The 12,039-nt window shown below is 42.6% G+C and overlaps 1 protein-coding gene across 10 annotated transcripts in view; it reads right to left on the bottom strand.

Moving 5' to 3' along the window:
• Positions 1 to 12,039, bottom strand: part of LOC130859041 (aldehyde oxidase 2) — a 77,493-nt gene that overhangs the window by 30,105 nt on the left and 35,349 nt on the right. For all 10 annotated transcript variants that reach the window (XR_009055154.1, XM_057746285.1, XM_057746283.1 and 7 more), the window contains 8 exons: positions 11,415 to 11,537; positions 8,235 to 8,331; positions 7,642 to 7,766; positions 6,778 to 6,911; positions 4,749 to 4,836; positions 2,885 to 2,971; positions 2,507 to 2,698; positions 462 to 689 (listed from right to left, as the gene is read on the bottom strand). Coding sequence is in view for 9 of the 10 variants with exons in the window: in XM_057746285.1 (XP_057602268.1) it covers positions 462 to 689; positions 2,507 to 2,698; positions 2,885 to 2,971; positions 4,749 to 4,836; positions 6,778 to 6,911; positions 7,642 to 7,766; positions 8,235 to 8,331; positions 11,415 to 11,537 (1,074 nt within the window). In the remaining variant the exon portion in view is untranslated. The remainder of the gene's footprint in view (positions 1 to 461; positions 690 to 2,506; positions 2,699 to 2,884; positions 2,972 to 4,748; positions 4,837 to 6,777; positions 6,912 to 7,641; positions 7,767 to 8,234; positions 8,332 to 11,414; positions 11,538 to 12,039) is intronic.

Below are 12,039 nucleotides of genomic sequence, written 5' to 3' on the forward strand. Positions count from 1 at the left end.
CATGGGCTTCGTGGGCTCCTGTTCCCTTTCTAAAAAAAAATATTATTTATTTTTACTTTTTGGCTGCGTAGCACGTGGGATCTTAGTTTCCCGACCAGGGATCGAACCTGCACCCCCTGCTTTGGAAGTGCAGAGTCTTTAACCACTGGACCACTCGGGAAGTCCCTACTCCTGTCCCCTTTTTGAACAGCAGGGGCTCAGTGGGAGTCACTGCTCCATCCTGACAATTTTGCTGCTGTGGGTCTCATGCTTGCTGATGCCATGTCCTGCCATTGAGGTGTTTTTCTACTGTGCTGTGTTGAGAGTGTTTGCAGATGAGGGGCTGCCCTGGAGAGTTCTGTACACCTCTCCCAGGTGCTGGGGGAGGGGGGCTCCGTGCCCTGGGAAATGTGACGCTCTTCCCGAGTCACAGAGCCAGAGTGTGTCTGGCGAGGGTTATTTCCCACACAGGCCAGCCTTACCTGATGATAGCTTGATGCAGCAAAGCCGACTGAAAACTTCATGGGGATCATGGCAATGCCTCTCTTCTTCCAGTAATTCTTCTTATTGAACTCTTCCACTTTCACTCTTCTGTTGTGAAAGGAAGACTTGTCCAGACATTCATTCCAACATCTTATCAGGGTCTCAGGGTTGAACGCTTGTTTGTAGATGGTTTTATCAACTGTTCTGTACATGTTTTTCTCCCTAATCTGAGGTGGGTGGGAAATTGAGTCAATAGTTATGATAAGACAGAAACTGATTGCAAAATAGAGACTTGAAAATCCTTCCCACTAAAGAGTAAACTTTAGTGGGGAGAAGACAGGGTTTTTTTCTTTTTCTTTTTGAACAGTATGTGCTTTTGCAGAAATAATGGAGGGGGGTATTTCTCATCTCTTCTTCAAGGTACCAATCCGGGTCTCTCCCTCCTGGAAGTGCAGTGTAGAGGTAGTGACTAATCTGTGAGGGGTAATGGGATGAAGGGGCCTAAGGAGGCAGATTTTCCTTTTTTTTTCCTACAAGGTTCAGAGGGTGGAGCAGAGTTGGTAGATAGCACATGAAAGCAAGGATTTGTTTTCATAACTGAAGACTTGTTTTGCTAGAGAGGAAGACTATTGCAGCTAGTGACAAAAAGCAGATCTTCCCTAAGTCTTCCAATTGCCTTTGGAACGTACGGCCAAATCTTTCGAAAGATGTATTAGAATATGGGTGTGTCTTACGTCCTAGAAACTTGCAACATCTGACAAAGGAGAAGGGGAGCCCACTGAAGCATGTTCAGGGTTTTTCATCATCCTCAACCACTCTAATGACCATAAAAGAATTATGATTATCAGCAGTTACACTGGAATACTACTACTCAGTTTATGGCAACAAATATTTTCATGAATGCTAACTCATTTAATTCTCGTGGGAACTCTGTGAAGTGAGTCATATTGTCCTCATTTTGTAGATAAAGAAACTGAGCCACAAAAAGGCTGCCTCTCGTTGTTTGTGTTCCACTGGCCCAGATTTCCTTTCCATTCTCTGTGCTATTATTCTTCAAGGCCCACCCCAGTGCCATCTTCTCCAGAAAGTTCTTCCTGACTCCTCTCCCCCAAGCTGATGTGATGTTTTTCTCCTTTGTATCCACAGAACACTTTATGCGGCTTCTCTCAGGATAACCACCATCTCCCTTTTTCAATATTTAGGTGCTCCCCTGTGCATAGGAATTACCCCCAACAATTGCAATTCATAGACCCGGTGGTCCTCCCTGTTTTTGGAGGGCATTCTTTTCGCAGTCTTTCTCAAAAGTTTTCAAGTGCACCAGCAATTCCACTTCTGTAAGTTTATCCTACAGATATGCACAATAGGACAAAGATATAACCTTGGTACATCTGTACCAATATCAATTTAATAGCAAAAAATGGGTAACAACCTGAATATGTACCAATAGTGGAGTGGCTAAATTATGGTAACTTCCTAGTACATAGTACCATTCAGTCATAAAAATGAATGAGGTAGATCATTCTACTGACATGGGAAGAGGGCCATGGTATATTGTCAAGTAGAAATAGTAAGATGCAGAATTATGTGTTTATTATGGTCTCATTTTGGTAAATAAGCACATATGTGCACATATGTGTCATACGTCCATGTTTACGTAAGTGCGTGTGAATACAGATGAGTGGCGAAACATAGAGAAAGGGCTAGAACAGGACACATGGACCTGTTGACAGTCGTCACCCTCGAGCAGTAGGGATGGGGGATGAAGGGGGGAGATCCACTTTTTACTTGAATAATTTTAATGTGGTTTGCATTGTAAAAAGAATACTTTTGTACAAATTTAAAAAAGAAAGAAAAAGAGAAATCATCGTATAAGGAGGGAGACGGATAGGTGGAGGTAAGTTCTTTCAGGTAGCCCTTAATTTATCTTGAATTCGGAGCCAGGGCTAAATTGTGTGGTTCTTCTAGGGTATTTCCTTGGGTAGCTGGTTTCCCACCTCATCTGACTCTTCAGCTACTTTGGTTACGACTTCGATTACAACCTTACCTCTTCTGGCAGAAGGCCACATTTGGCCGCCACAGCTGTGATGCAAGATTCTGTTACCAGGGTTCCTTGTGGGAAGCCAAATCCGCGAAAGGCCGTGTTGGATGGTAAATTTGTCAGGCATGCACGGCCCCGGAACCTGAGGTTGCGGATTTTATATGCATTTTCCAGCTTCAGTATGAGAAATTCTATTACCTAAAGAAAAAGGAGATATTCACATATACTGGACATTGTTTTGGTCTTTTCTCTAAAAGTCAAGTACAGAGTTGAACTGCTTGTGGAAATAGGTAAGTCCTTGAGGAAACTGCTCCACAAAGACTCATATAGAAATTCTGCATTCTGTGCACACACAAGGACAGTGCCGGTTTCTGATGCACGTACCTGCTCCGAGTCATCCAGCATGCACCCTCCATTAATGAAGCACTCAACGTCTAGAGCTTTGATTCGCCCGTTGTTCATGAATCCCACCTGTCACCAAATGATGGACATTTTACGATACGTTTAGACTTTAATGCTAAGCTCGAGCCACAGGCCCCCTCCTCTATGGGCGGGACTGAAGGCAGACCACTTCTTTTTGCTCTGTGGTGGACCATGTCTGGACATTTCCTTGTTTTTCAGTGCTTGGCTGAAAAAGACCTCCTCTGACCTGAATTTTGCTGAGCCTTTTCCTCTCAACGTGTAATTTTCTGGCGTTCACAGCCAGCGTGGAATTCTAAAGTCCTTGCTTGTCTCCCGGCATGTAATCACTACCCTCTTCCTCCTTGTTCTTGGAAGATTCTCCTTCACTTTTTACGGGTTTTCCTTCTAATTTAGTCTGCGGTTTTCCCCCTCGCGGAAAAGCCTCTGGGATTCCAGAGTGCATTGAAATGAATCCGTGCGTCTTGTTAGGGGAAAGGCTCAGAGTTCGCGGAAGGGACCGCGGAATGACTGCTCTCATCCTACTGAGCTAGTGAAGCACTTTGTCGCTCACGAAGGGTGTCACAGATGCGAGCTCGTGCGGCTGTTACTAGCAGGACTCACTGGAGGCAGCTTGCATTTTTCTGAAGTTGCCGCTCCCTTCCTGCCCACCTAAACCGTTTTGTCTGCGCAGCCCAGCTTGAAAAGAAAAATTGCCACCCCCTAGTGCAGTTCTACCAGAAATGAATTGACCCAAGTCCCTTTGCGTTTCTGAACACAGGGATAAACACAGCGATGGAACGATCTACCTGTATGGTTATCATCTATTCCAAGGTAAATATTGGATAATACATCAGAGCAGTTAGGAAATGTAGCAAAATATAATATTTTGAACTCAACAACCACCATAACACCAACGGCCACATTTCCAGAGTGTGCCTCTACATTGCTTTTGGGCCTAGAAGATAATAATAGTTGTGAGGATTAATTTCCTTTTTTATTTGAAGGTGAGTAAAAAATTTAATGGCCAACTATGGTCCTCTCCTCTCTAATTATAAAAATTACTAATGCTAATGGAAGAAACAAAATTGTGCTGTGGTATGGAAAGCCATGGCTCTAGTAATACAGGGAATACACTAATTTAGTAATCTAAGGCAGTGACAAAATCAGACAAAAAATTTAGCTATGTATATGCTATAAGCAGTTCACAAATAAAGTGTGTTTGATATAGAAACATTACATTAGAACTGTCCTAACAACTCAGTCACAAATTTGAAAAGTAGTCTTGTTGTCTTCTAGACCCCAGTACTTGTTTTTAATAGTGTTTATGCTATAGTTGCATAAATGTGGTTTGAGACAATTTTAAATTATTTCACTACTTAGTGGATTCTTTTCTCCTATTTGCAAAGAGCTTGTGACACTTTCATAACCATTTGGTGGAAACACTTGTAGAAAATAATTTTGCAGTTAAAATGGTCAAATTGTTTCCAAACATTTCTACTGCAAAATAATATTTTTATGGTCAAGAAGTTTTGGTATAACAATGTCTGTAGTCGCTTTCATTTTTTTTTTTTTTATCTTTGAGGAACCACTAGCATAAATCCTATTCCTTCAATAGTGTTTTTATCATTATGGGAAACTGCATTTTTGTCATTTAGCTTCTTTATAATTTTACAATAAATTTACTAAAAGTTCCTCATAAAATGTTAAGTGTTCAAATACACAGATCCATTTTAATCCTGTAGATGCTAAGATGATTGTTTTTAGAATTTAGCAAAATCAAAATAGAAAAGGATAAAACCATTCAAATAAAATGAGGTACTTTAATATTTTCATCTTTAACACTTACTTTATATTTTCCAAATAATGGGTGTCTTCCCCCAGTTATTAACATATCATCTTCACGATCAAGTACAAGACGAATGGGGTGACCAGTTCTAAAGAAAACAAAACTCTTAGATTCTTCATCCATCCCGCCCACCCCTCCATTCATCCATCCATCCATCAACCCATCTACCATCCATCCACCTATTTATTCATTCCCTCATTTTCTACCCACCCATCCATCTATCCACCTTTCTACCCATCCATCAACCATCCACTCTCCCACCTAAATATCCAACCATTTATTTAACCATCCACCCATCACTTATATATTCAATGAGTACATATGATGTGCTAGGCACTGATATGAATTGATGTATGACTAAATCACTATCATCTCTGTTCTAGAACTCAGTGTTTGGAGATCTAGCCAAAAGGGATTAATGTTATGGCTTCAAATTTGACCCTCACCCAGATCCTTCCATTTTGCATATCCCCACCACTAGTTACAAAGGAGAAAGAGTGTGAACAGGGAAATCAAATTTAACAACACAACTGGGAAAACAAGGCCAAGCACATGGCCTAGGAAGTCTGAGTTAAGAGTCTTCATGTTCAGCCATGAATGCTACTATGTTGGCTAAGTTGAGCCCTTGGCTAGCTAGGAGTTTCAGGCTTTCTGTTTCTCTAGAGCAGAGGTTCTCAGACTGTGAAGTGCAGAAGAATCATCTGGAGTGCTGGTGAAATGCAGATTCCTGAGCATCAGCATTAGGACTCTGGTTCTATAGGTTGGGAGGGGCCCTAGAATCTGCATTTTCCTCAGTGATTCTGATGCAGGTGTGTTCAGATACATGTTGAAAGCTACGATTCTACCACAGGATTTCCTGGTCTTCTTTAATGATGAGGACCACCTGGAGTATCAGTTAAATGTATAGTTTCCGGGTCCATCTCCTGGTGATTCTGAAGCAGTGGGTCTGGGGTGGGGAGGCAGGAATTTCTATGAGTCCAGGAGACTCATTTTCAGCAGTTTGGGAACACTGCTCTGGGGACCACTTAAAGCATGGCAGGTATTGTAGCTCAAGGCATGGGTTCTTGCACTTGGCTGCACAGTGGAATCACTGGGGAAGCTGAAAAATAGACTGTTGCCTGGGTCAATGTGGGGCAGCCTAGGTACTGGGATTTAAGTGCGCTTCAGATGATTCTAATGTGCAGTCACGTTTGAGAAGTCTCAAATGCACGAAGCCTGGTGGGGACATGATGAATTACTTATCCCTTGCTGAGTCCTTGGTGGGTATGAATAGAGAGAGTTTCATCAAGGAAAAAATAAAGTGGAATTCAGATCCTGTCTTTTCCCACCTCTCATTGCAAAATGAGACATATCTGAGTGCTTTGGGACCTCTGAACCAAATAGACGTTGTCAAAGGAAGCAGGAACTTTGAACTTTGCAGGTTGATTGGGGCTTTGACACAGTAACGACAAAAAAGCCATAAAAAATGAACAAGGACTAGAAAAGCCAGCACCATGAACAGCATGAACAGTGAAGGAGCAAGACTTCCAGTTGAGGTTAGCCCAGGAGCTCTCTTTGAAGATGTCGTGTGTGCATTGAGCACACATTGAAGAGCCAGCCCTTCCCAGGATCAGGGAGGCAGAGGGTGGGAGCCTTTTTACCCTCTCCCCATTCTGTCTTCAGCTTGAGGGTAGGAAGGAAAAGTGGGGGAGCATCCTCCACTTGACAGGTGATTTGCCCCACCCCTAAGGGGGTCACCTTCCCTGAAGCTCAGGGACGTGGCTGTGTCAGCCCGGGAGATGTTCAACGAATAATACCACTTCTTTTTACAGCAAATTCGTCTATTCAAAGTTCTATGTTCATCTGACTTTTCCAATAACTCTAGGAGGGTAGGTAGTATTATCTACAATTATAAAGAAAAAGATACAGGAGGCTGAGTTGCCCAAGGACACTCTGGTGGTTAGGACAGTGGCCCAAGGAACCCTCAGGCTGCTGATTTGCCCTCAGCTCTACGCATTTTACGTCCTCCCGTGTCCCCAGGCACACTTACTTGATAGCGCCCACAGCTGCAATAGCCCCAAATGCAGCTGGTCTTACTACCTTCCCGCCAAAACCTCCACCCACTCGTTTTACATGACAGGTGATTCTGTTGATGGGGATGTTTAACGTGGAGGACACTGTTTTCTGTAAAAGGTAGATAATGAGAAAGTTTTACAGGAGTGAAATGGTAAAGAATATTTTTGCTTCCTGAAACATCACAGAAAAATTCAACCACATCTATTGTCAGTAAAAAACAAAGAAGCAAACAACTGAGATAGTCTGAGTCTGTCTTTCAGAGCTCTTCTGAGTTCATAAACATTGTTAATCTCCACAGAACAGAATTTCCAGCAGAAAAATGGTATTTTCCGAAAGGGAAACTGTCAGAGTCCTGGATTCCTGTCAGAACCTGGACCTTAGCCAAACACCTACAGCTAAAGTCCAAGCAATGTGAAAACCAGCGAACTCCTGACAATTTACTAAAGAAGATATGTTTGCAGCTAAAATCTGGAGCACTTTATGACTGGGGAAATGAAAAAGTGCTATGAAGTGATCTGTTTACTCCAAAGATTATCTGTAGTGATTATTTTAGGGGAAAATTAAGTACAGAAATAATTAACTGTTGTCCTCCAATCACAATCACATTAAGCATGAAACCAATGAATGTACACTTTAAACCGAAAGTGACTGTGGCTGTTCTTTCGTATACCTGACAAGACCAGAAAACATAAAAAAAGGTTGTGGGGTGTTAGCTGCTCTGCTGATGTCCAATGCTTGGATTCTAAGATTCTGCAGGTAAAATGGCGGCCAATTGTGAGGCTGTGGAGGCTGAAGGCCATGACGGAATTAAGAAGTTTGGGGTGCCCCTGGACCTCACCTGCACATGGGCTGGATCCTGTGTTGACACATAAATGTCCAATTCTTTGTCCTCTGTATTTGGAATAACAAGCACTCTCTGTGTTTCCATGTAAAAATGTTCCTGTCCTCCAACGTGGACTTCTCCTGTTAAGGGCAAGCACAGGGAAATGCCTGAAGGCGTGTGCTGGTTGGGGAATTCAAAAGCAAGTGAGACATGGACTGGCCAGCTGGATATGGGCTGGCCAGCCGGATTTGTCCTGACCAAGGAACTGGTGGAGCAGGCATCTGTCTTGTGACAACTGAGGCCATCTGTTTCAGAGACTGTGGTTCTGGATAACAAGTTGAAAGTGTCTGCTTCTGCTCTTCACTCTGTCCTTGACTAATCAAAGTCTTAGGAATTTTTCTTCTATTTATTCTATTGCTCCCTACCCCTCAACTCCCCCACCCCCCAAAACAACACATACACAATTTGAAAGGAAGTGAGAGAAGGGAACTTTGGCAAAATGCCAAGACTTTAGAGGATGGTCTTTCTCAGAGGAAATCACATGCTCTCAACATCTGCTTCAGAAGAGAATTGTGCAAAGATTCTATGAAACATCCTGAGTCACTTACCTTCAACAATTTGATCGACTTTTTCAAATGCCTCCTCAATGTTTCCTTGTTCAAGTTTTTTTTCAGGGCATAGGAACGAGTTGTGTTTGATGGCATCCTGAGTTACAGGAAAGAGAAAAAAAGCGAATTCTTGTTGTTGTTTTCTCCCATTGGCAAGTTTTTCTGACTCAAAAGCCAGTAAACGCCCGACAATCACCATCTGCTAGAACACACGAAAGGAGTCAGGCAAGCAAGGGAGCACATCCTAGAGTAGCACACTCCCCGCAGAGACGAGATGTCAGAGGAGATGCCTTCTAAATTGCAGAGGAAACCAACGAGGACTAGAGAAAACGTAAGAATTGAGATCTGGGGACACCATGACGGTCCAGGATGATAGCTACTCATTTCTCGTTCTCAGTGTGGATCTCCAGGGAACAGGTGATAGGTCCAAATGCAGTAAGAGTGGGGCTCAGGCCCCTCCCTTTTCCCCCTCTTCCCAAAGAAAAGCACATGTGTCAGACTTAGGGAGTTCACATACAGGAAGGAGACTGTGTCGAGGGGAAGGACTCAAGTCCTAATGCATCTCTGGGGCAAGAAAGCCCAACAGACACGGTAGGCAGTTTGTTCATTTCTTTGTGTATTTGGCATATCTCATAGGGGCCCTTCTAGCCCTTTGCTCTAGCGGTTTTCTTCTGGACAATTACATGAACTGACCCATACATGAAGGCTGGAAGCCATCCTGTCTTGCGGTTCTGTGGATTGACCTAGGACAGCTGATTCTTGCTTAAACTTTCGGTCCAGATGCTTTCCACAGCTCACAACGGCAGCGCACTCCCGTGTTCTCACTCCCACGTGGTCTTACGTCCATCACCTTCCTTGCTGATGATGGTACTGAGAGCAATGGGAGCAGCTAATTGCCCCACAGTCAGTCCCACAAAACAAAATGCACGTTTTGTGTCAAACCCTGTACAATATACAGTGTATTCGCACGGATTCTCACATGGATTTTATGATTCTCTCCATTTTCCAGATGAAGAAACTGGGCTAAAGGAGGTTAAAATAACTTTCTCAAAGTCACGCTTCAAATAAGTGATGGAGGCGGCTTTCAAGCCCAGGCTTAGTTTTCAGAACAGCACGCCTAATAATGAATACCTGATTTCTCAAAGCAGCAGAAAACGAAGACTACAGTTGAAAATTTTCTGCTATACCAAGCTCTCGACACGTTACCCTCGTACACATGGAAGTATGCTCATTGTTACCCTGTAAATGTGTCCTAAGATCGTACAATCTTATTATAATATAAGCTATATTCAGCGAGCACTAACTAGTGCCAGGCACTGTTCTAAGTGTTTTGCATGTATGAACTCATTTAATCTCACAACAACCTGATGAGGTAGGTATTATTATTATTATTATTATTACTTTCATTTTACAAATGAGGACACCATGGCACAGACAGGTTAAGAAACTTGCCCAAGGTCACACAGCTAGGGAGTGGTAAAGCCAGGATTCAAACTTGGCAGTTTGGTTTTTTTTTTTTTTAATTTTAATTTTATTTATTTATTAATTATTTTTTTGGGGGGGTACACCAACTTCAATCATCTGTTTTTATACACATATCCCCGTATTCCCTCTCTCTCTCAACTCCCCCCCCACCTCGAGTCCCTCCCACCCTCCCCGTCCCAGTCCTCTAAGGCATCTTCCATCCTCGCGTTGAACTCCCTTTGTTATACAACAACTTCCCACTGGCTATCTATTTTACAGTTGGTAGTATATATATGTCTGTGCTACTCTCTCGCTTCGTCTCAGCTTCCCCTTCACCCCCCGCCCCCTCCCAAACCTCGAGTGGCAGTTTGGTTTTAGAACCTGTGCTTTTAACCAGTACCCTGTACTGCCTCTCATACGTAGAGCCACGTGAATGAATGAATCGATTAATGAATATTGGTATGCATGACTCTTACCTACTTTTCTTCACAAAGAATGTTTTTGCTGACGGTGGACAGTCCTATTCTAAGGGAACGCTAAATCTCTAAACATTCTGTGTCCCAAGATATTTCATGAGTGTGTCCTTTGGGTGCCATTCCCCCTTGAGGAAATGGGATTGGAACTGAAATTTCAAAAAACCCTTGTTAGGATCCTAGTACAACCCTAGGAAGAGGAGTGAGCCAAGAACAATGGCTTGAACTTCTTGCAAACTTGACAAATGGGAATTTGAAACAGAGTTGATTTGGTTTAGAAAGGACAAGAAACATGACCTTTTCCCCACTTTGAATATTGAGCAAGTTGTACCTTTTAGGCACATTCTTAAAATGTTTAAATGGTTCACTAGGGCCTTTGGAAAAAATTTATTTTCTTTCACAAGCAAAGAAATAAGTAAGCCTTTCTCAACTTAATTGCTGTGATCTTATCTTTCATTGAAATAGAACATGCAAAGCCCAGTCCACATCTGGCTTTTCTAATCTAAATTAATTATTTTTGCTGGAAGTAGCACTTGTATTCCATCATCTAGATCCAGAAATGAGAGTGGAAATTTCTGTGGAATTCCATCATGAAAGTCCCACTGCTTTTGGGCTCGACCTTGAAAAGATTATTGTTCCCAATACCCATTCTTGGTATTTTCTTCAAGTAACAGAATCCCCAATTTCTCGTGGATACCTAGAATAAAATCTACATTTCCCAGATCCCCTTTCTAGATGTGTTGGTGTGGCCTGTGACTACGTTCTAACCAAGGAGATCCAGGAAGTTTATGTGCAGCTTCTGGGACGTGTCCTTAAGGGGAGGGGATGTCTTCTCGTTCATCACCTCATTCTCTGTGCTGACTGAAATGCGGACTCAGTGGCCAGAGATCAGTAGCCATTGTGGACCGAAGTGTGCTATGGAGAATGGAAACCCCCAGGACGGAGCAATTACATACAAGGAACCCAGACCTCTGATTCTTAGAACCACATACAAGCCCGGGACTGACCATTGCTAGACTTTTTGAATGTGAGAGAGAAAGAAACTTCTATTTTTTTTTCCTGTTTCTTGGAGCCAAAGCTAATTTTAATTCATATAAGTAATATCTTCCAGAGAAAGCTGATTTTTCCAGAGCAAGCCAGTGACAAAAAAAAAGTAGAGCCCTGAATTAGTCTCACATTAAGACGTTTGCAAAGGGACTTTCAGTTCTACAAATTTACAGGAGAAACCGGGCAGCCTGCTTACCTCAATGGTAAAGATTACGGGCTCCAGTTCTTCATAGGTTATCTTTATCTTCTCAATTGCACGCTTCGCCTGTACCTCTGTCTCTGCAACCACAGCACAGATGATCTGGCCCACGCAGAGTACCTGCGGAAAGTACGTGCATGAAGCAGGTGGAAAGTTCTGGGTAGAAGTCCTGTTAGTGCAAACTTACCAATGGCTGGTGTCTTAGTTAACATTGTTGACCAATAATGACCACACTGGAATCACATTTGACTATACGTGCTTGGCTAAAAAAAAAATCTGTTAAATTTTAATTTAAAAATGAATTTAAATAATACAGTTGGTTCCATTGGCCGTTGTGCTCAATGAATGTTAAGCCGCAGAGTGGATGTGAGATTGGCTGTGACCTGAATCTGCTGTGTCCTCTGTCAAGGGTGATTCATGTGTCACCTTCATGGAGTCATTTTAGAGTTTAAAGACAAGGAGGATATTTTTTTGTGCAATGTGATCCTGTGTCTCCCCCCACAACCCTAAAACTCATATGTTGAATCACTAACCTCCAGTGTGACTGTATTTGAAGATAAGGCCTTTAAAGAGGTAATGAAGGTGAAATGAGTTCCTAAGGGTAGAACTCTAATCCGATGTG

This window comes from Hippopotamus amphibius, chromosome 8 (genome assembly GCF_030028045.1).
Source record: "Hippopotamus amphibius kiboko isolate mHipAmp2 chromosome 8, mHipAmp2.hap2, whole genome shotgun sequence".
Taxonomy (NCBI): Eukaryota; Metazoa; Chordata; class Mammalia; order Artiodactyla; family Hippopotamidae; genus Hippopotamus; species Hippopotamus amphibius.